General features: G+C 38.4%; 1 protein-coding gene across 8 annotated transcripts in view; it reads left to right on the top strand.

Moving 5' to 3' along the window:
* CEP70 (centrosomal protein 70) overlaps window positions 1-24,153 on the top strand; it is a 113,602-nt gene that overhangs the window by 76,236 nt on the left and 13,213 nt on the right. For all 8 annotated transcript variants that reach the window (XM_059162753.1, XM_059162751.1, XM_059162755.1 and 5 more), the window contains 3 exons: window positions 395-469; window positions 11,420-11,525; window positions 19,573-19,743. In XM_059162753.1, the coding sequence (XP_059018736.1) occupies window positions 395-469; window positions 11,420-11,525; window positions 19,573-19,743 (352 nt within the window). The remainder of the gene's footprint in view (window positions 1-394; window positions 470-11,419; window positions 11,526-19,572; window positions 19,744-24,153) is intronic.

The raw sequence follows: 24,153 nt of genomic DNA, 5'->3' as shown, positions 1-24,153 counted from the left end.
TGGGATAGTGGTTAACTAAACAGGACACACGTGGAGTTTTAACTGTATGTATAATGTTTCAGTTAAAATTTGAAACAAATCTGTCAATATTTAACTTTGGTGAAGCTGAGTAGTGGGTACACCATTATTTATTTTACTATTCTCTCTTCTTGTCTGTACATTTGAAATATTTCACTATAAAAGCAAGTAACAGATTGACAACAAACCAAATGGGTAAAAAGTTTTGAACAGGAAATACATGGAAGGAGAAATTCAGTGGCCAATAAACACCTCACTGGCAGTCATGGAATATTTTAAGATTTTTAATAAGCATTTGTGACAAATAACATGATGAAATATATTTATGGTTTTATTCAATAAACTGAATGTGCTTAATGTGATTTATTTTCTACAGGCCCACACAGCATGAATTAAGACTTTATAAACAACAGGTGAAGAAACTGGAGAAAGCCCTTAAGAAAAACATCAAGTAATTATATTTTACCAAAGTTACAGATTCATTATAGTTTAGTATCTTATTATTTTTATTACCTGTAAGTTTACTTCATGCTTTCCTCATAGTGGCCTTTGTTTGAAATTACCAGACTGAAGGGGGGGAAATGACATAAAAGGTATTTCTGGTTCTAGAGTTTAAAAACAGTTTCTACTGTGTTGGATTCAGCTATATATTTATCTTAAGAACAAAAAAAGGCATTTATCTGATGTAATAAGGGCAAAGATTTTAACTAGAAAATTGTCTTTGGAAACCATAGTGGAATTGCAAGTGAATCATTGAAATTAGACATGACAAGCCCCCAATTTTTCTTGGTGCTAGTTGTGACCTGAATAATACACAGCCTCATCACACTTTAAAAGTATTAGAATGAATGCAGTGAACCATTCACAGCCATTCACATTCACATAAAAGTATTTACTTGTGCTTTTCTTGATTTTGAAAGGCACAGTCTCAGAGGAGTTTGAAAAAGTTGGTCCTAAATAGTGTTAGTATTTTCTGAAGATTGTCCAGGTATACTCTTTCATTTAAGGGAGTGGGACCAGAAGAGGTAGTGTAGGGAGCACTGGGAGGAGATATTTTGAAAACTGTATTAGTTAATATATGCATTAGCTGTATTAAGTCAGTTGTATTAGCCTAAGTTATTTCAATTTTCATTGACAACTATGTTTCTTCCTTCCCATGGCAACACATGCCACAGTGAAAGGCAAATATTCTGGACATCCAAGGTTTAACATACTGAGTTAAATTAAGATAGTATAGAAAGAGAACTAAAAAAGAAAAGAAAAATGGAAGGTTTGGAAAGGTTGCATTCATTAGTTCACTTAATATTTTCCCCTTCCTACTTATTCCTTAATATTTTGGGTATCTTTAGTACTTCCTGCTATTTGCTTGGCATTTGGGGTACTGAAATTGCATGATTAGCCAAATAGAAATGGTCCCTGCCCTCATGGAGATTACATGAGGGGAGAAGGACAATGAAAAAAATAAGATTATTTTGATGTAGTGTAAGTACTAAGTGTGAAATAGTATGAGAGTTGCTATTGTGTGAGTTTGGACAAGAAGTGACATGGTCACAAGGGGCAGTAGTGGCAGAGGTGAGAAGTCTTTGGAATATTGGAGGTAGAGCTGATAGGACTTGGTGATGGATTGGATATAGCAGCTCAGGGGGGTAAAATCAAGATTCCTCTAAGTTTTAAGCCTGAATAGCTAGATAGTTCTTCATGTCTAAATGAGATAGGAAAATTGATTGAGAAGCAATTGGGAAAAGGAGGAGGTAGGGAGGTAAGAAGAGGAGGTGTGGATAGATGATAGATGTTATATGTGACTATATGAAGGTATTCATAAGGAAATGAAGGCCTAAAGAAACAGTTAAGCCTAGTTAAGCCTGAACCTTCTTCTTAAACTACTTCTGTTGAAGAGTGGGAAATTGTAGAAAAACATGATAGGACAAAAGGGCATGAGCTAAGTATACTGGGGGGAACTCAGATTCTTTCTTGGAGTTCCTCTGTCTGCAGAGATAAAAATGCTCCTTTAGCTGTATTGGAGGGCCCCTATTACATGAGGGTCTTAAGATCTGCTTAGGAGAGGAGGAGGTCAGAGAGTCTCTCCTGCATCTGCCATGTCTCAAAGTCCTTTGACTTAAAACATTTCATATGTCAAATGGCATATTATGGAGTGACATGTCCTGATCCTCTTCAAAGGAATTTTCTCACCTGAAGGCAAATATATTAGTGAAGACACACACACACTTACGTATGTACACCTATGTATACATAGAGATAGGTAGTCAGTCTTCTTTATTCATAGATTTCATATTTGTGAACTTGCCTACCTGCTAAAATTTATTTTTAACCCTCAAATCAGTTGTTGTAGCACTTTCATGATCATGAGAGGACATGCCCCAATACACATTTCCTGCTGTTGAACAAGGTGATGCTCTGTCCTCTTGTTTCAGTTCTTTTAACTCTGAACAAGCATCCTTGTTGTTTTCATATTACCACTTTTTTGCTTGTTTCTTTGTATTTTTGCACTTTTTTTGGTGATTTCTTCATGATGGCCACTAAGCATAGTCTAGTGTCCTTTCCTGGGTGGGAAGAAGGCTGTGATATGGCTTATAGAGAAAATACATGTGCTAGATAAATGCCATATAGGCATGAGTTTTAGTGCTATTAGTTTTGAGTTCAATGTTAATGAAAAACAATATCAAATAAGGTGTTTTTAAACATGGACACACATAAAACAAGTTTATATATTGATCAGTTGAGGGAAGTGTCACCAGCTGCATGTAGGAAGCCAACTCTGTATTAACCCTGGGAGCAATGGCTCAGTCTTTGATAATTCAGTGTTTATGGTGACTTTATAGAACATAACTACCACAAATAACAAGAATTGACTGTATATGTCTTTGTTGTTCATTTTGGGTTGTCTTTAGATTGACTTTTCATGATTAGCCTTTAAAATTATGATTTAGGATTAATCCCTGCTGCATTTTTCTATTGAATTTTGAAGAAATTAATTGTGCTTTAGAAATTTAAATTTGGAATTTAAAAAATTAATAATTTTTTTTTTTTAGGTTTGGAAGTTTTGTAGAATCTAGATGTGAAACAGGGAATTAGGAATGTTAGATAAATTGCCTACATCACACAGATGGTATGTGGAAGAACTTGGAAAGAAATTAGATCTGTACCCAGTCATTCTGACTCCAAAGCTCAAACTCTTAGTCATCATACTAATTAGAACCAACAAAACACCTGATGAAAAACATTTTTTTAAGGTAAAATTTCTCAAATTTTTATTTTCTGCAATGGCAGAGACAAAATAATTTTTAAAGAACTACTGTGTTCTCTTTAAAGAATGTAAATGTTAGAGAATTCAAGAACTAAATGTTGGGCAAATAACTAAAAATATCCTGTCAGTCCAGTGAATCCTCTCCATATATATAGAAAAAAAGTTTTATTACTGATTAACATCCAGCCAGACTGTGATGTACATTATAGGCAGTCTGCTGAAGCGATTACAAAGCCAGAAAGAAATCTCATTCTTTTATATAGACAGGCATGTACAATTGATTACATATATTGTATATGAATTTTGTCTTTATCCTAAGGAAAAGTAAAGCTTCCCATGTTTTTTTATGATAAGCAGCAAGGTACAACCTAGAGCCAGGAGCCTAGACTAAACTGCCGCAGAGAGATACCTACATTTCAAAATGTGGTTCAAAGGCTCCTACAAAGAAAGACATTCCTGGGATGTAACTTGGCAAGAGGCTTATTTAAATCTTAGAAAGGTTTATATACTTCTCAAAAACATAGAGAAAGATTTATAGCTGCAAGTTTTCCAAAGAAAATGCTACAAGAAGAGGAGGGAAAAGGCTCTCTCTCTCCCATTTAGAACCCGAGAGAATTCAATTTTTTTTCTTTAGATTGGTTGCCTTTCCACCAACCACCTTCACTATCAAATGAGTCTATTTGACATGGAAAAAATGAACTTTCTTGTTTGAATTAATATAAAAACGGGTTGATTATTAGGAGGTGATCAAATAGGTCTGCCAGTTAAAAAAAAAAAGGTATTACACTAATCTCATTTAATTTCAGTGATATTTATATTTGGTAGGCAAAAACAGAATCATAATCCTGTCACTCTAGTGTTGAGTTGATGTATGGTAAGGTGGTTAGGACAGTGAACCAAACTGAAATAAACAATCATGGCTTTATTCACTTACTACAACAGTATAAGCAGCCAAAAAGTATTCCATTTTTAGTATTCGATTTTTCTCTGTGGAATGGCACAAGGGAAGGGTCAGTGAATGACATGCAGCACTGGTAGGAGGAAACCTCTCACTGCCTAGGAGCCCTGCACAAAAGACTCCTGCTGTTTCATGGACCTAGTGCAGGCCTGGGAGTGGAAAATACTTCCTCAGAGTGGAGAAAAGTAGGTTAGTTAAGACTGCCCCCACCCCATAAGGAGAAGTGGCAAGTCCCTCAATCAGGGTCACCCCAATAAAGAGGCCTCAGGATGGAGGCACCTGGACTGGTAATGCTGGCCTGGGTGTTGCAAGGAAAGGGAGGGATAAGGGGGGCTGAGTTCTCGACAGCAACTCCCTCCAGAGAGTGCAGTGCATAGACTGTATTCCAAGACTGATGTAGGAAAGCAACTTTCCCCCATGAGGCTTTCTAGGCAAAGCCTTTCTAATCATCTGGTTTGGGCCTGAAAGGTACAGTGTGGGATTTTGGCCTGGAGCTAGACTACTTTTCTAAAGAAACAGTAGCCTTTAGAGTTGTAGCATTGGAGTTGATAGATTGAAGGGAACCACCCTTCTTTTCATCCTAATCATATAAAAAGTCCTAGGAATGTGGAGAAAAAGATTCAAGGAATATACAACTTTGAGAGGCTCACATTGGTGGATATATATGTGTTTTGTATCTTTGTGGCAAAACAAAGTAAGTGGTGTTTTTTAAAGATTTTTTATTTATTTGGCAGAGAGAGCAAGAGAGCACAAGCATTGGGAGGCAGCAGAGGGAGAGAGAGAAGCAGGCTTCCCACTGAGCAGGGAGACTTATGCGGGCAATGTGGGACCTGACCCCAGGACCCTTGGATTATGACCTGAGTTGAAGGCAGACACTTAGCCAACCGAGCCACCCAGGTGCCCCAAAAAGCAGGACTTTTTTTAAAAAAAGATTTTATTTATTTATTTGACAGAGATAACAAGTAGGCAGAGAGGCAGGCAGAAGAGGTAGGGGGACGCAGGCTCCCTGCCAAGCAGAGAACCCCATGCGGGGTTCTATCCCAGGACCCTGAGATCATGACCTGAGCCGAAGGCAGAGGCTTAACCCACTGAGCCACCCAGGCGCTCCTAGCAGGATTTTTAAAAACAAAATTGGCATTCCATCTTTCAATTTGTTTCTCATCTCCAGAATGGAGTCATCATGAATCATGGAAAGCCTTCATCAGACACAGTTAAAAGCTATAAAATATCTGCACATAGAAATATCTTATGGAATTGTCTATAGAAAACAGGAGACTGGGGCGCCTGGGTGGCTCAGTGGGTTAAAGCCTCTGCCTTTGGTGTTGGGATCAAGCCCCACATCAGGCTCTCTGCTCTGCACGGAGCCTGCTTCCTCCTTTCTCTCTCTTTGCCTGCCTCTCTGCCTACTATTGATCTCTGTTTGTCAAATAAACAAATAAAATCTTAAAAAAAAAAAAAGAAAGAAAAGAAAAGAAAACAGGAGACTGCACAGCGTACTTTAAGCTGAAAGTACAATTTGCTGAGTATCCTAGACTTCATAGAGAAACACAGCTATTGCTCCTGGCTACATGGAATAAATATCCATTAAGTATGTAAAGAATCCTTTAGCTACTCTTAGGGGATTTTTTTTTTAAGATTTTATTTATTTGACAGAGAGAGATCACAAGCAGGCAGAGAGGGAGGCAGAGAGAGAAGAAGCAGGTTCCCCACTGGGCAGAGAGCCCAATGCAGGGCTTGATCCCAGGGTTCTGGGATCATGACCTGAGCCAAAGGCAGAGTCTTTAACCCACTGAAGCACCCAGGTGCCCCTACTCTTAGGGGTTTTTTTTGGCTTTTAAACCTTTAGCTTACTGCTCTGGAGACAACAGAACAACCCTAACATATTTCTGAATACAGCTTATACTGCTAAAATACATCTCCAAAACATCAATGAAATCATATGCAATTGAGAAATTAGGGAATGATTAGTAGTGTAAAATAGACATTACATTGTTCCCAATTTTTTTCCTAGGTACAAGGAATTAGAATAGCAGTAGTATTACAGCGTTCAGCAAGGGGAAAACCTTTGTTAGTGCATAGGCAACTGCCTTTTCAGTTCTATTTTAAGGAAGTTTATTTTATTATTTTTTAAAAAGATTTTATTTATTTATTTGACAGTAGATGGAGAGGCAGGCAGAGAGAGAGAAAGAGAGGGAAGCAGGCTCCCTGCCGAGCAGAGAGGCCGATGCGGGACTCGATCCCATGACCCTGAGACCATGACCCGAGCTGAAAGCAGTGGCTTAACCCACTGAGCCACCCAGGCACCCCTATTTTAAGGAAGTTTAAAATGAGAGGTTGCACCCTAGGGTCCCTCCTTGACTCTCACCATTAGACTCCAGGCTGGAGGCAAGTTACCCTTCTTCCCTTACCTGTTTTAACCTCAGCTTCTTCAGCCTGGAGTTGGATTCATTTCCATCTTCATAGTCTTGACATTCTCAAGCCAATATTTCTGCTCTGTGGTCTGTGCATTTTTAATATCCCCTGAGGCAACCTACAGACCTACTAGGGCTATCTAACTTACCTCCTGAGGGACTGCCTGGTGGTTGTTCTCTGGTTACAAGCTGCACCAATTTTATGTAGACTGGTTTCTAACACTGCTTTTCTCTTGAGCTCTGTTATTTTTACCTGTGTGGTTTTGCAGAATACAAAATTTTCAGGAATATTGGGCTTTGGCTGATATTTATTGTGAGAACAGGCAAACCAAAGGTCAATATCCCATGAGTGCCTAGCTTTCACTAATCCTCATCTTCTGTTAACTTAGAAAAACAATGAGATTAAATGTATACATGTTGTCAACCAAGAAGGAATTGACTGAAAATTTAAACAAACAGATACTAATCTGGGCAATTAGAATTGGATTTTGGGAGACAGATTCAGGTAGAAACCTGAATTGTGTTTTGAGGGAGACAGAGAGGAGGCAGAATTATAAAGGTAAAAGCTAATGAGTGCCATTCTCATTTAGGTCCTCTGTGCAGAACTGATTGAAACTAGGTTAACTGGCTTGAGTTAATTTAATATGCATATGAAGTATTGAAACTTGCCAAAATACAAATCTCATTGGTTCCTTTTGAAGTATAGAATGTGAACAGTTTAGGTGTCCTGGTGAGGAGGAAGTTAGATCCAGAAACAGCTGGCTGAAAAAAATTTTTTTCTAATTATTTTATTTTATTAATATAATGTATTATTTGCCCCAGGGGTATAGGTCTGTGAATCGTCAGGCTTACATACTTCACAGCACTCACCATGACACATACCCTCCCCAATGTCCATAACCCAACCACCCTCTCCATACCTCCACCCCCAGCAACCCTCAGTTTGTTTTGTGAGATTAAGAGTCTCTTATGGTGGGGCGCCTGGGTGGCTCAGTGGGTTAAAGCCTCTGCCTTCGGCTCGGGTCATGATCCCAGCGTCCTGGGATCGAGCCCCACATCGGGCTCTCTGCTCAGCAGGGAGCCTGCTTCCTCCTCTCTCTCTGCCTGCCTCTCTGCTTACTTGTGGTCTCTGTTAAATAAATAAATAAAATCTTAAAAAAAAAAAAAAAAAGAGTCTCTTATGGTTTGTCTCCCTCCCGATCCCATCTTGTTTCATTTTTTCCTCCACTATCCCCCAAACCCCCCACTCTGCCTCTCAGATTCCTCACATCAGAGAGATCATATGATAATTGTCTTTCTCTGATTGACTTACTTCGCTCAGCATAATACCCTCTAGTTCCATCCACGTCATTGCAAATGGCAAGATTTCATTTCTTTTGATGGCTGCATAGTATTCCATGGTATATATATACCACATCTTCTTTATCCATTCATCTGTTGATAGACATCTAGGTTCTTTCCATAGTTTGGCTATTGTGCACCATGCTGCTATAAACAAACATTCAGGTGCACGTGCCCCTTCAGATCACTACATTGTATCTTTAGGGTAAATACCCAGTAGTGTGATTGCTGGGTCATAGGGTAACTCTATTTTCAACTTTTTTTTTTTTTTTTTTAAAGATTTTATTTATTTACTTGTCAGAGATAGAGGGAGAGAGAGCGATGAGCACAGGCAGACAGAGAGGCAGGCAGAGGCAGAGGGAGAAGCAGGCTCCCTGCTGAGCAAGGAGCCCGATGTGGGACTCGATCCCAGGGTGCTGGGATCATGACCTGAGCCGAAGGCAGCTGCCCAACCAACTGAGCCACCCAGGCGTCCCACTCTATTTTCAACTTTTTGAGGAACCTCCATGCTGTTTTCCAGAGTGGCTGCATCAACTTGCATTCCCACCCAGAATATAGGAGGGTTCCCCTTTCTCCGCATCCTCGCCAGCATCTGTCGTTTCCTGACTTGTTAATTTCAGCCATTCTGACTGGAATGAGGTGGTATCTCATTGTGGTTTTGATTTGTATTTCCCTGATGCTGAGTGATGTGGAGCACTTTTTCATGTGTCTTTTGGCCATCTGGATGTCTTCTTTGCAGAAATGTCTGTTCATGTCCTCTGCCCATCTCTTGATTAGATGACTTGTTCTTTGGATGTTGAGTTTGATAAGTTCTTTATAGATTTTGGATACTAGACATTTATCTGATATGTCATTTGCAAATATCTTCTTCCATTCTGTCAGTTGAGGCTGAAATTTTTTAAAAATTTAGTTTCTTCCTATGAGAATATGCATAAAATCCTCCTGAATGGCCTCCTTACCTTATTTTAAGAGACTCTTAGCTCGGTTTGCTCACTCCATTTTGAAATCTTCTTTTACATTGTGAAGTGCTTAAAAGAGTTCTTCATAGAGAATGTTCTCAATAAATACAATTATCTTCATCATCAGTTTCCTAATATAAGTTGATTATTGTCATTATTAAATGAGGGTATGTCTTTATTCATCTAGTTAATTGAATCACATATCATTTCCCAGAGTGACTGTAAGTTTTACATGCAATTTTATATTTAGGTTACTATACTTATAGCTAAATGTTGTATATCCATAGCATAATATGTATTAATCAGATCTGCAAACAGTTTCAATGATCAGTTAACCTGACTGAAAGGTTAACTAACACTTAAGTTCAGGTATATCAGTTTACTTGTATTCCCATTAGAGAGCATATTGGCTTTTCTATCTCCTGTTTGTATTTTAGATAATATGCTCCTGGCACTGCCATCATCCAAACTGTAAAGTATATGAATTTGGTAAAGAGATGGGAAGTGAGGTGGAAAATGGATTGTGAGGGACACCTGGGTGGCTCAGTTGGTTAAGCAACTGCCTTTGGCTAAGGTCACGATCCCAGGGTCCAGGGATCAAGCCCCCCGTTGGGCTCCCACTGAGCGGGGAGCCTGCTTTTGCCGCTCCCTCTGCAGCTCCCCTTGGTTGTGTTCCCTCTCGCATGCTCTCTGTCTGTCAAATAAATAAATATTAAAAAAAGAAAAAAGGAAAATGGATTGTGAGGTCTTTATATCTACTGGGTGAAGGAGTTTGACTTTTTACCTAGAACTAATTCCACTTACTAATAATAATTTGTTTTTGACATACACTCATCAGAGAGCAGAGAAAAGCAATAGAATGAAGATTAAGGGTAATACATATGACTGGTGTAGATAATTGTAGGGTAATAGTAAGAGTTGAAGTAAGAAGGGAGTCAGGAGGAATATTAGGTAACAGCTACTGGCCCTGAGTTGTTCAAATGCTGACCTAAGGAGATTAGATTGTTTACAGTGCAGTGGGAAGCTATTGATTGTGGGTTTTTTTTTTTTTTTTTTTTTAAGATTTATTTATTTGAGAGAGAAGCAGGGAGGAGGGCGAGAAGCAGACTCCCCGCTGGGCACAGAGCCCATGCAGGGATTGATCTCAAGACCCTGAGATCAAGACCTGAGCCGAAACCAAAAGTCCAACGCTTAACCAACTGAGCCACTGAGGTGCCCCGCCATTGATTTGTTTTTTAGCAGGCAAAGGACATGATGGACTATTGCTTTTTTTTTTTTTTTTTTTTTTTTTTAAGACAGCTCTATGAGGAATGTGGAGCCCAGCTCAAGGCTTAAACTCACAACCCTGAGATCAAGACCTGAGCTGAGATCAAGAGTTTGACACTTAACTGACTGAGCCACAAGTGCCCTGGAATATTGCTATTCTGTTTTAGAAACAGCAGGTCAAACTCATTAATGAGTCATGGAATGGATTTAATGGGTCTGGGTTCTGCAGGAAACTGATAGGCATATTCAAATTTAATATGGTTAACTTGAAGTAGGTTTTAATAAAAGACTACTTTTTCCCAAAGGCATGGTGGGTGGGAGGAAAATGTTTAGTACAGCCTGACTTAAGAGATATTTGGTGAAGGGAAAAGGTTTGCTACTAGGTAGATACACTAGTACATAGGTTTCTAGGCAAAGAAACTCCCTCAGATTTCTTTTAGGCACCTGGAACCGTGGTCTCTTGGGTTTCCATGCCCTCTTAACTAGCCGAGGCATCACTGTTGTTTGATCTTTGGTACAAATGGAGTATGAAGAAGGAAGGACCATACTGTCTAATTGTTGCTGCTACAGTGAACAAAAAAATTGCCCTGATCATTGCTCCTTGCTCCCTTTATCTATAGCCTCCAATCTCAGTACCTTGGAAGTTTCTTTCATCTTTTGCTGTAGTTCTTTCCTGTTCTGCTTTTTTGCAAGTGTTGGGGAGTGGTTAGAACTTACTTCTTCACTCTGATCCCTTTTGTTTTCAGGGATTTCTTCTAATTTGTGGTCTATTGAGAGGATATTCTTGTTTTCCAGTGACCATATGACTTACAGAATTAAATTTAAAAAAATTTGTGTATGTGTATGTACACATAAATATATATGTAAAATTACACAAAACTTTTGGAGGGTTGGGGTACCTGGGTGGCTCAGTGAGTTGAGCGTCTGACCCTTGATTTTGGCTTGGGTCATGATCTTGGGGTCATAGGATCAAGTTCTGTGTCAGCTCTGCCTTTATTGGGGAAGTCTGCTTGAGATTTTCTCCACCCGCTATCCTGCCCATTTCCTTACCCCACCCCCTGCTCATGTGCACTCTTTCTCTCAAATAACTCTTTAAAAAATTAAAGATGGAGGGTAGCTCAATCATTGACTCATTTGTTGTCTTAATCCAGTGTCTAGGAAAGTATTTTATATTGTCTTGGTTTATTTTTTTCCCCTTTAGATTACAGGATCTTATCAGTCAAAAAAAGGCAGAGGAGCCAGAAAAACCGGATGAACCCAGCAAAGATAACCCGCAGCAGGCCCTAATTGACCAGAAATACTTTCAGGTATTGAATAACTGGCAGAGACTAGTTATTTGTAGTGAACTTTAGTTAGTTTCTTTCTTTATTTTAACTTTTTATTTAAATTCCAGTGAGTTAACATACAGTGTAGTATTAGTTTCAGGTGTACATTATAGTGATTCAACACTTCCATGCAATCAACAGCTGGTGCCCATGATAATAAGTGCACTCCTTAATCCCCATCACCTATTTCACCCATTCCCCCCCACCTCCCTTCTGGTAACCATCAATTTGTTCTTTCGTAGTTTTTTTCCCCTCTTTTGTTTTCTTTTTCTTTATCATTATTTTTAAAGATTTTGTTTATTTATTTGACAGAGATCACAAGTAGACAGAGGCAGGCAGAGAAAAAGAGGGGGAAGCAGGCTCCCCACTGAGCAGAGAGCCTGATGCAGGGCATGATCCCAGGACCCTGGGATCATGACCTGAGCTGAAGGCAGAGGCTTTAACCCACTGATCCATCCAGGTGCCCCTGTTTTCTTTTTCTTTAATTAAAAAAATTTTTTTTTTACATTTTTAAGTCCTCTTGACTTGCTACCCTGAGATCAATAGTCACATGCTCCACTGACTGAAACAGCCAGGTGCCCCTGTTTTGTTTCTTAAATTTCACATATGAGTGAAATCATGTGGTGTTTGTCTTTCTCTGACTTAGTTCACTTAGCATAATACTTTCTAGCTCCATTTGTATCACTGCAAATGACAAAATTTTGCTCTTTTTTATGGTTGAGTAATATTCCTGTGTGTGTGTGTGTGTGTGTACACACATGTATATGTGTATATACATACATACCACATCTTTATCCATTCGTCGGCTGTTTCTGTAATCTGGCTCTTGTAAATAATGCTGCTATAAACATCAAGATGCATGTATCCCTTTGAATTAGTATTTTTGTATTTTTGGGGTAAATACCCAGTAGTGCAATTGTTGGATCATAGGGTACTTCTATTTTTAACTTCTTGGGCAATCTCCATACTGTCTTCCAGAGTGGCTATACCAGTTTGCATTCCCACCAACAGTGCACGAGAGTTTCTTTTTCTCCACATCCTTGCCTATACCTTCTGTTTCTTGTGTGGTTGCTTTTAGCCATTCTGACAGGTGTGAGGTGATACATCCTTGTAGTTTTGACTTCCATTTCCCTGATGGTAAGTGACGTTGAGCATCTTTTCATGGGTATGTTAGCTATCTGTATGTCTTCTTTGGAAAAATATCTATTCATGTCTTCTGCACCGCCCCCTCCCCCCGCTATTTTTTTTAAAGAAAGGCAGACTGCCACATGCAGGGCCACATCTGGATGTGGTCTAGAGTCTTGAAAGCTTTACTACCTTATATTTGCCTACAAATGGACTTTGAGAGCTTGTTTGGAGGTTCTAGTAGGGGAATACAGCTACTTGTATACCCTTGCCTGAAGAATAGTCCTCCTCTACTGGGGCAGGTTGCCCTCTTTGACTGAACCTGCAGCTTCAGGAGGGATGCACAAGGAGTGGTGTGGTGAGGGAGGAAGGGGACACTTGCCTAGCCAGCCAGATCAGCTGAATCAATCCCAGTGATCAGTGGGGTGACAGATGTCACAGCCAGATTGCCCTCACATCCTGCCCACTTTTTAATTAGGTTGTTTTTTGGGTGTTGAGTTGTATAAGGTCTTTATGTATTTTGGATATGTCCCTTTATCAGATCTGACATTTACAAATATCTTCTCCCATTCTTTAGGTTGCCTTTTAGTTTTGTTGATTGTTTCCTTCACTGTGCAGAAGCTTTATATTTTGATGTAGTCCCAATAGTTTATTTTTGCTTTTGTTTCTCTTACCTCAGGAGATGTATCTAGGAAGAAGTTGCTATACTAATGTCAGAGAAGTTATTGCCTATATTCTTTTCTAGGATTTTTATGGTTTCAGGTCCCACATTTAGGTCTTTAATCCATTTTGGGAATTTACTTTTGTGTATTGCATAACAGTATTTGTTCTAACAATCCGTTAGTATGGAATGTCTTTCTATTTCTTGGTATCATCTTCAGTTTCTTTCATCAGTATTTTATAGTTTTGAGAGTATGGGTCTTAAACCTCTTTGGATACGTTCATTCCTAGGTATCTTAATTGTCTTGGTGCAGTTTTAAATGGAATTATCCTTCCCTCACTCCATCCTTTCCTTCCTTCCTTCCCTCCCTCCCCTTTTTTTTTTTTTGAAATAAGTTTTTATTTATTTGAGAGAGAGAGCACGAGCAGGAAAGAAGGACAGAGGGAGTAGACACCCCGCTGATCAGTGAGTCCTATGTCGGGCCCAATTCCGGGACCCTGAGATCATGACCTGAGCTGAAGACAGCCACGTAACCGAATGAGCTACCTAAGGTGCCCCTGCAAATGGGATTGTTTTCTTAATTTCTCCTTCAGGGCTGCTTTTTTGTTAGTATACAGAAATGTAATAGATTTCTGCATGTTGATTTTGTATCCTGAGACTCTACTGAATTCATTTATTAGTTCCAGCAGTTATTTGGAGGATTCTCCCGGGTTTTCTATGTATAGGATCATGCCGTCTGCAAATAGTGAAAATTTCACTTCTTCCTTGCTGATTTGAATGGCTTTTATTTCTTTTGTTATCGGACTGCTATGGCTAGGACTTCCAGTACTATGTTAAATAAAAGTGGTAAGAGTGAACATCTCTCTCTTGTTCGTGCCTATAGAGGAAAAGCTCTCAGTTTTTCCCCATTTCGGTATTAGCTGTGGGATTTTGATATATAGCCTTTACTGTGTTGTGATATTTTCCCTCTAAACCTACTTTGTTGGGGCTTTTTATCATGGATGGATGTTGTACTTTGTCAAATGCTTTTTCTGCCTCTGTTGAAATGATCATATGGTTCTTATCCTTTCTTCTTATTAATGGGATGTATCATGTTAATTGATTTGCAAATAATGAACCACCCTTGCAACCTAGGAATAAATCCCACTTGATTGTGGTGAATGATTTTTAAATTGTATCATTGGATTCTGTATGCTAGTATTTTTTTGAGAATTTTTGCATCTATGTTCATCAGAGATATTGGTCTATTCTCTTTTTTCGTGTGGTGTCTTTATCTGGTTTTGCTCTCAGGGTAATGCTGGCCTCATAGAATGAATTTGGAAATTTCCCGTCCTTTTCCAATTTTTGGAAAAGTTTGAGGAAAAACATGTATTAACTCTTCTTTGAATGTTTGGTAGCATTCACCTATGAAGCCACCTGGTCTTAGACTTTGGGTTTTGGGGAGTTTTTGATTACTAATTCATTTTATTTGCTGGCTATCAATCTGCTCAAGTTTTCTATTTCTTCTTGTTTCAGTTTTGGTAATGTTTTTGGGAATCCATTTCTTCTAGGTTGTCTAAATTTATTGGCTTATAGTTTTTCATAATATTCTCTTATAATTGTGTTTCTGTGGTGTTGGTTGTTACTTCTCTCCCATTTGTGATTTTATTTATTTGGGTCCTTTCTCTTTTCTTTTTGATAAGCCTGATGAGAGGTTTACCAATTTTGTTGTTCTTTTCAAAGAACCAGCTCCTGGCTTCATTATCTGTGCTAGTTTCATTGATCTGTGCTATTGTTTATTTAGTTTCTATATCATTTATTTCTGCTCTAATCTTCATTATTTCCTTTTCCAGGATTCAGAGTTCATTTGTTCTTTTTCTAGCTCCTTTACATGTAAAGTGTTTGAGATTTTTCTTGCTTCTTGAGATAGGCCTGTATTGCTATATATTTACCTCATTGCTTTTGCTCCATCCCAAAGATTTTGGACTATTGGGTTTTCATTTTCATTTGTTTCCATGTATTTTAAAAAATCTCTTTATTTCCTGGTTTAGTAATATGTTTAGTAGTATGTTTAACTCATTCATTGTTTAGTAGTATGTTTAACCTCTATGTATTTGTGCTCTTCCCAGATTTTTCCTTGTGGTTGACTTCTGGTTTCATTAATTTGTAGTCAGAAAAGGTGCATGGTATGATTTTAGTCTTTTTGTGTTTGTTAAGGCCCGTTTTGTGACCTAATATGTGATTTATTCTGGAGAATGTTCATGTGCACTTGAAAAGAATGTATTCTGCTGTTTCAGAATGGAATATTTTGTCCATCTGGTCCAGTGTATCATTCAAAGCCTTTGTTTTCTTGTTTCTGCTGAGTAGAGAGCTCCATGCGGGGCTTGATCCCAGGCCCCTGGGATCACAACCTGAGCAGAAGGCAGAGGCTTTAACCCACTGAGCCACCCAGGTGCCCCATGGTTTGTTTTTATTTAGATATTTAGTCCATCTGAACTTTAATTTTCTATATGGCATGTTGTAGAGATCTAACCTCACTGGTTTTATAGACCATTTATTGGATAGATGAGTGATTAAGCCTGGCTGTTTACTGACTGAACTAGACCTATGCTCATATTTTATTGGACCCACACAGGGCTTTTTATACTTTGAGTTAATTATCAATATTTTAAAAATTAAGATTTTGGGGGGCACCTGGGTGGCTCAGTGGGTTAAGCCTCTGCCTTTGGCTCAGGTCATGATCTCAGGGTCCTGGGATTGAGCCCCACGTTGGGCTGTATGCTCAGTGGGGAGCCTGCTTCCCCCTCTTTCTCTCTGCCTGCCTCTCTGCCTACTTGTGATCTCTGTCTGTCAAATTAAAAAAAAAAAATCTTGAAAAAAATTAAGATTTTTATTAAGTTCTTAATTCTAAGCTTATTTCTAAGCTTCTCTTAAAAAGCCACAGAATCTGACAACAAATCCTGCATAGTCATTATCAGGGCAGAATTATGCCTCTCCTCTGTCACATAGAGGCCTGTATTCTTCAGTTAGCTAAAGCCCCTGGCCATCATCCTTGCTTCAGTAATGGTCTTATCTTGGATCTAGAGGCATTTGAGTTTACAGTTTCTCATAGACCATTCTTTCTCTACTTTATTGAAATGAAGCTTCTGTCATTTCTACTCATATACATATGTTTGTGTCTAGACTCTGGTCTGTTCCATTTTTTATACTATTTCCATATTCTTTTAACTTTGTCATTTTGTAGTAGGTTTTGATACCCTTTAGGGTAAGAATCTTGTCATTGTTCTTGTAAATATTTTTCCTTTGCTATTTATTCTTCTGGATGAACAATTTGTCAATATCAAAAACAGATCCTATTGAGATGAACTATAATTGGATTGATTTTTTAGATTAATATTTGGAAAGGTGACACCTTTGTAGTTTTGAATCATCTCACTCAGAAATATGTCCCTAATTTTATGTGGCCCTTCCTTTATGTAGCCTTAGTAAAGTTTTATATATTCTTAAGTTTAGCTCTTGAGTATTTTTGTTAGGTTTATTTCCTAGGTATTGTATAATTTTTATTTCTATTGAGAATAGCATCATTTTTTTCCATTACATTTTCTAACTAATTGTCGCTGGTTCTTCATGTATATCTGAGTTGATTTTATTTCCAGGCACTTTTCTGTAAACTAATTTTTTGTTTTGTTTTGATAACTCTCTTGTACCTAGCATATAACTGAATTTCTTTTATTTCATTTTGTTTCTTAGATTAAATTTGAGAGGCTTTAACCTTTAACAAGGCAATTAAACCATTCATGGATATTGAGACCAACTCATATATCTGCTTTTATTCCTGACATTTTTCTGTTTTCTATATGTGGTTTTTGGTTCTGTTCTTTACTTGGCATTTGCTAGGTTGAGATTTGTCTTTTTTTCTCTTCAAGTACTTAGGACATTTGTCATCTTAATTCTTTTCTACTTGTCAAATAATTACTCTTAAGATACAGTTTTTATCCATAGCAAGAGTTTATCAGTATCTACAAACTGTTCCTGAATAGATAAGACCTATTTTTAAGTTATTTTTTTAAAAATTCCCATCTCTCTTGTAATTGTCATTTTACTGTTTGCTCACTGTTAATATATATTTTGCTGCCAGTCATCTGATTGTGGTCAAGCCATTAAAATATGCTCTGCTGGGGGCGCCTGGGTGGCTTAGTGGATTAAAGCCTCTGCCTTCTGTTCAGGTCATGATCCCAGGGTTCTGGGATCGAACCCAGCATCGGGCTCTCTGCTCAGCAGGGAGCCTGCTTCCTGCTCCCTCTCTCTCTGCCTACTTGTGATCTCTGTCTGTCAGATAAATAAAATCTTTAAAAAAAAAAAAAAAAAGAATATGTTCTGCTGTCATTAATAATTCTGTGGAGGAGAATTGATTTTTCCATTAAAATATGTTTAAGTACAAGAGAAGAAAATGTTGAAATATTCTTTTAAACTCAAAACAAGCTCCTCAGTAAACATCTGATATCTTAGTACCAGGAAACCTGTGAGTTATAGCTTGAAGTATGAGTAGGGACAAAGATTTGAGATCAATATAGTGTCTTGTTTTTATACTTAAATAGCTGTTTATTAAATGGTCTGGGTTTGATGGTGGTAAATAAGGAAATTACTCTTCTTTGTTTATACTTGCTGTTTTGGAGTGTTTGTTTCCTCTCCTTAGTAGAACTCATACCTTTTGGCAGAGGGGTTATAGTCACATATTAAACATATTAAGACACTTAAGTTTTACTCCAGGCATTGATGGTATTAGGGAATTACTGTTAAATTTCTTTCTTTTTTTTTTAAGATTTTATTTATTTGAGAGAGAAAGTGAGAGAGCACAAGCAGGGGGAGCGGCAGAGGGAGAGGGAGAAGTGGGCTCCCCGTTGAGCTGGGAGTCCCATGCAGGGCTTGATCCCAGAGCCCTGGGATCATGACCTGAGCCAAAGGCAGATGCTTAATTGACTGAGCCACCCAGGAACCCCTAATTACTGTTAAATTTCTTATGTATAATAATGGTTTTAGGATTTTGTAGGAGAATATGCTTACTTTTAAGAAGTGCATACTTAAGTATTTGAGGATAAAGTTTTATCATGTCTTTTCTTTAGAAGGTTGAGCTAAGTGAGCAAATATGGGAAAATGTTAACAATTGTTAAATCTAGGTAGAGATTATGTGGGTATTTATGATGGTTCATTTTATGTATCATCTTGACTAGGCTACAGGGTGCCCAGGTACTTGGTCAAACATTATTCTGAATATGTCTGTGAAGGGTATTTATGGATGAGATTAACATTTGATTTGGCAGACTGGGTAAAGCCGATTGCCTTCCCTGATGTGAATGATTCTCATTCAATCATTTGAAGACCTGACTAAAACAGGATGAGTAAGAGGGAGCTCCACTTGCCTGACTGACTTCCTTTGACCTGGGACATCAGTTTTTTTCTGCCTTCATTGTTGAGCTGAAGCACGGACTCTTTCTGCGTCTCAAGCCTGTGGGCATTCAGGCTAGAACTGCTCCATTGGCTCGTTTAGGTCTCCAGCTTGCCTGTTGCAGACATTGGGACTTACCTGCTTCCATAATTGTGTGAGCTAATTCCTTATAATAAATCTTTTTAGATGTATTTATATGCATACACATTGCTCCTGTTTCTCTGTAGAACCTTAATAATACAGATTTTGATACTGAGAGTGGTTGTAGAGGAACAGCGTTTTATGGATTAGTTCTCTGAATTGGGTCTGGGGTTTCAAGAATTGCATGATGTTTCCAGGATTTCTGTATATAATGTGTTGGACTTTATTTTTCATTGCCCTTGAACTTTAACTGAGGTTATGAAACAACAGGAAATGCCTCCTTTCACCATCTGATTTAGCTTAAATATGAGGAGATAGAATTAGAGAAATGTGAGACTCTAGCTAAGGATGTACTGATGATTATTTTTTCCCTGTGTAGATTATAATAGGTCATGCATAATCTACTTTAAAGTCAAAATAATTTGAAAATGCATTTTAGCTTTTCTTGGAAGTTTCTCATTCTCATTAGAACTTATATGTTTAATTTTGTTGATAAAACTGCCATCTTTCCAAAACATTACAAGTATCAGTCTTATTAAAGAACCTCTTAATGCCTAAAGTTAATTCTGAAAATGATGATACATTGACATATAAAGCACTCCCTTAACCTAAATCACTTTGATAAGACTATGATAAACATTTCAACCTAAAACCATGGTCTTTTTTTTTTTTTTAAGGTTCTGAATAGCATCAATTCAATTGTTCATAATCCAAGAGCTCCAGTAATAATTTATAAACAGAGCAAAGGAGGAACCCAACATTTTAATAAAGATCTTGTTCAGGATTGTGGATTTGAGCATCTTATTCCTATAATAGAAATGTGGGCAGATCAACTGACTTCCTTAAAGGTAAGGGGTTGAATATTTTTTACATGCTTTGAAAATCTATTGGAGTCTCTGGGCTTTATTAATAGGACTAGGCTCCATTTTTTTTTGTTTGTTTGTTTTAGCTGTAAAGCTTAGCTTATTTAAAATTTAAAACTTGCTACTTACCGTATCAGTTTTAAGTATGACCTATTTGATATTGTCATTACTATAAGCTTTACCTCCTATAAAGTTCTACCAAAGACTCAGGCCTGCTGCCATGTTGAAAATCTGTAGTGGTTCTGTTTCACACCTCCAGGTCCTTCCCTGTTCTACGTTCATCTACCTCTTTTTGGTATTTCCATGCTTCAGATTTTCCTGGCCCTTATTCCTCTTTAGATGTGATGTTTTATCTTTCATTCCATTTTAATTGGGAATTTTTTTTCCCCTCTTCATATTTGAAATCATTTTCCTTCTCTCAAAACTGTCCACATCTGTCTATTCTGTAAAGAAGTGAATAGTTCAGTAGCAGCCATACTACTTTTACTTATTCTCTCTGTCCATAGAAGAAAAAAATTTCTTTACTTTGTAGAGTTATTGTGCATTTCTTATCATGCATCTACAGGTTTTTCAGTTTTTTTTGAGTAGTACACTGAAAGGTGAATTGCTGAAGTCATTAATATTTAGTTTCTGGGGAGAGGAGTCAAGATGGCGGAGAAGTAGCAGGCTGAGACTACTTCAGCTAGCAGGAAATCAGCTAGATAGCTTATCTCAAGATTGCAAACACCTACAAATCCATCGGCAGATCGAAGAGAAGAACAGCAATTCTCGAAACAGAAAACAAAACCACTTTCTGAAAGGTAGAACTGGCAGAGACGTGAATCCAAAGCAACAGGAAGATAGACCCTGGGGGGAGGGGCTGGCTCCCGGCAAGCGGCGGAGCAACAGAGCACAAGATCAGGACTTTTAAAAGTCTGTTCCGCTGAGGGACATCACTCCAGAGGCTAAACTGGGGTGAAGCCCACACGGGGTCAGCGTGGCCTCAGGTCCCACAGGGTCACAGAAGGATCGGGGGTGTCTGAGTGTCACAGAGCTTGCAGGTATTAGAACGAGGAAGCCGGCTACAGAGACAGAGCCGACAGTGAGCTCACAGCTCGGGGTTACCTTGAACGGGTCGCAGGCTTGGTGAGCTCGGAGCGTGGCCGGAGGTCAGGCAGACGGGAGTTACGGGGCGCTGTTCTCTGAGGGTGCACTGAGGAGTGGGGCCCCGCACTCTCGGCTCCTCTGGGCTGGACCAGGAGGCCGCCATTTGTATTCCCGTCCTCCAGAACTCTACGGAAAATGCTCAGGGAACAAAAGCTCCTGAAAGCAAACCCGAGCGGATTACTCAGCCCAGCCCCTGGTAAGGGCGGTGCAATTCCACCTGGGGCAAAGAACCTTGAGAATCACTACAACAGGCCCCACCCCCAGAAGATCAACAAGAAATCCAGCAAAGACCAAGTTCACCTACCAAGGAGTGCAGTTTCAATACCAAGGAGAGCAGCAGAATTCCAGAGGAGGAGAAAGCAAAGCACGGAACTCATGGCTTTCTCCCTATGACTCTTTAGTCTTGCAGTTAATTTAATTTTTTTTTCTCTTCTTCTGCTAAAATTTTTTTAACTTTTACCCTTTTCCTTTTTAACGTTTTTTAACTAGTTTATCTAATATATATATTTTTTTCTTTTTTATACTTTTCTTTATTCGTTTTCTTTTTTTAATTCTATTCTTTTCTTTTCTTTTCTTTTCTTTCTTTCTTTCTTTCTTTCTTTCTTTCTTTCTTTCTGAACCTCTTTTTATCCCCTTTCAACCCCCTCACGATTTGGGACCTCTTCTGATTTGCTTAAAGCATATTTTTTTCTTTTTTATACTTTTCTTTATTCGTTTTCTTTTTTTAATTCTTTTCTTTCTTTCTTTCTTTCTTTATGAACCTCTTTTTATCCCCTTTCAACCCCCTCACGATTTGGGATCTCTTCTGATTTGCTTAAAGCATATTTTCCTGATTTGCTTAAAGCATATTTGCCACCCTTTAGTATTTTACTTGCTCCTTCATATACTCTTATCTGGACAAAATGACAAGATGGAAAAATTCACCACAAAAAAAAAGAACAAGAGGCAGTACCGAAGGCTAGGGACCTAATCAATACAGACATTGGTAATATGTCAGATCTAGAGTTCAGAATGACAAATCTCAAGGTTCTAGCTGGGCTCGAAAAAGGCATGGAAGATATTAGAGAAACCCTCTCAGGAGATATAAAAGCCCTTTCTGGAGAAATAAAAGAACTAAAATCGAACCAAGTTGAAATCAAAAAAGCTATTAATGAGGTGCAATCAAAAATGGAGGCTCTCACTGCTAGGATAATGAGGCAGAAGAAAGAATTAGCAATATAGAAGACCAAATGACAGAGAATAAAGAAGCTGAGCAAAAGAGGGACTAACAGATACTGGACTATGAGGGGAGAATTCGAGAGATAAGTGAAAACATAATTATTGGGATTCCAGAAGAAGAAGAGAGAGAGAGGGGAGCAGAAGGTATACTGGAGAGAATTATTGGGGAGAAATTCCCCAATATGGCAAAGGTAACAAGCATCGAAATCCAGGAGGTGCAGAGAACGCCCCTCAAAATCAATAAGAATACGTCCACTCCCCGTCACCTAATAGTACAATTTACAAGCCTTAGTGACAAAGAGAAAATCCTGAAAGCAGCCCAGGAAAAGAAGTCTCTAACATACAATGGTAAAAATATTACATTGGCAGCAGACTTATCCACAGAGACCTGGCAGGCCAGAAAGAGCTGGCATGATATATTCAGAGCACTAAACGAGAAAAACATGCAGCCAAGAATACTATATCCAGCTAGGCTATCATTGAAAATAGAAGGAGAGATAAAAAGCTTCCAGGACAAACAAAAACTGAAAGAATTTGCAAACACCAAACCAGCTCTACAGGAAATATTGAAAGGGGTCCTCTAAGCAAAGAGAGAGCCTAAAGTGGTAGATCAGAAAGGAACAGAGACAATATACAGTAACAGTCACCTTACAGGCAATACAATGGCACTAAATTCATATCTCTCAATAATTTCCCTGAATGTTAATGGGCTAAATGCCCCAATCAAAAGACACAGGGTATCAGAATGGATAACAAAACAAAACCCACCAATATGTTGCCTCCAAGAAACTCATTTTAGCCCGAAGACACCTCCAGATTTAAAGTGAGGGGGTGGAAAAGAATTTACCATGCTAATGGACATCAGAAGAAAGCATGACTGGCAATCCTTATATCAGCTCATTTAGATTTTAAGCCAAAGACTATAATAAGAGATGAGGAAGGACACTATATCATACTCAAAGGGTCTATCCAACAAGAAGATCTAACAATTTTAAATATCTATGCCCCCAACGTGGGAGCAGCCAACTATATAAACCAATTAATAACAAAATCAAAGAAACACATCAACAGTAATACAACCATAGTAGGGGACTTTAACACTCCCCTCACTGAAATGGATAAATCATCCAAGCAAAAGATAAACAAGGAAATAAATGCCTTAAGTGACACACGGGACCAGAGGGACATCACAGATATATTCAGAACATTTCATCCCAAAGCAACAGAATACACATTCTTCTCTAGTGCACATGGAACATTTTCCAGAATAGATCACATCCTCGGTCCTAAATCAGGCCTCAACCGGCATCAAAAGATTGGGATCATTCCCTGCATATTTTTAGACCACAATGCTCTGAAGCTAGAACTCAACCACAAGAGGAAGTCTGGAAAGAACCCAAATACATGGAGACTAAACAGCATTCTTCTAAAGAATGAATGGGCCAACCAGGAAATTAAAGAAGAATTGAAAAAATTAATGGAAACAAATGATAATGAAAACATAACGGTTTAAAATTTGTGGGACACAGCAAAGGGAGTCCTGAGAGGAAAATATATAGCGGTACAAGCCTTTCTCAAGAAACAAGAAAGGTCTCAGGTACCCAACCTAACCCTACACCTACAGGAGCTGGAGAAAGAACAAGAAAGAAACCCTAAGCCCAGCAGGAGAAGAGAAATCATAAAAATCAGAGCAGAAATCAATGAAATAGAAACCAAAAAACCAATAGAACAAATCAACGAATCTAGGATCTGGTTCTTTGAAAGAATTAATAAAATTGATAAACCCCTGGCCAGACTTATCAAGAAGAAAAGAGAAAGGACCCAAATAAATAAAATCATGAGTGAAAGAGGAGAGATCACAACTAATACCAAAGAAATACAAACAATTATAAGAACATACTATGAGCAACACTACGCCAACAAATTTGACAATCTGGAAGAAATGGATGCATTCCTAGAAACATATAAACTACCACAACTGAACCAGGAAGAAATAGAAATCCTGAACTGACCCATAACCAGTAAGGAGAT

The sequence above is a fragment of the Mustela lutreola genome, chromosome 2 (assembly GCF_030435805.1).
Source record: "Mustela lutreola isolate mMusLut2 chromosome 2, mMusLut2.pri, whole genome shotgun sequence".
Classification (NCBI taxonomy): Eukaryota; Metazoa; Chordata; class Mammalia; order Carnivora; family Mustelidae; genus Mustela; species Mustela lutreola.
The sequence above is the reverse complement of the archived record's forward strand: the minus strand, read 5'-3'. Positions and strand labels throughout refer to the sequence as shown.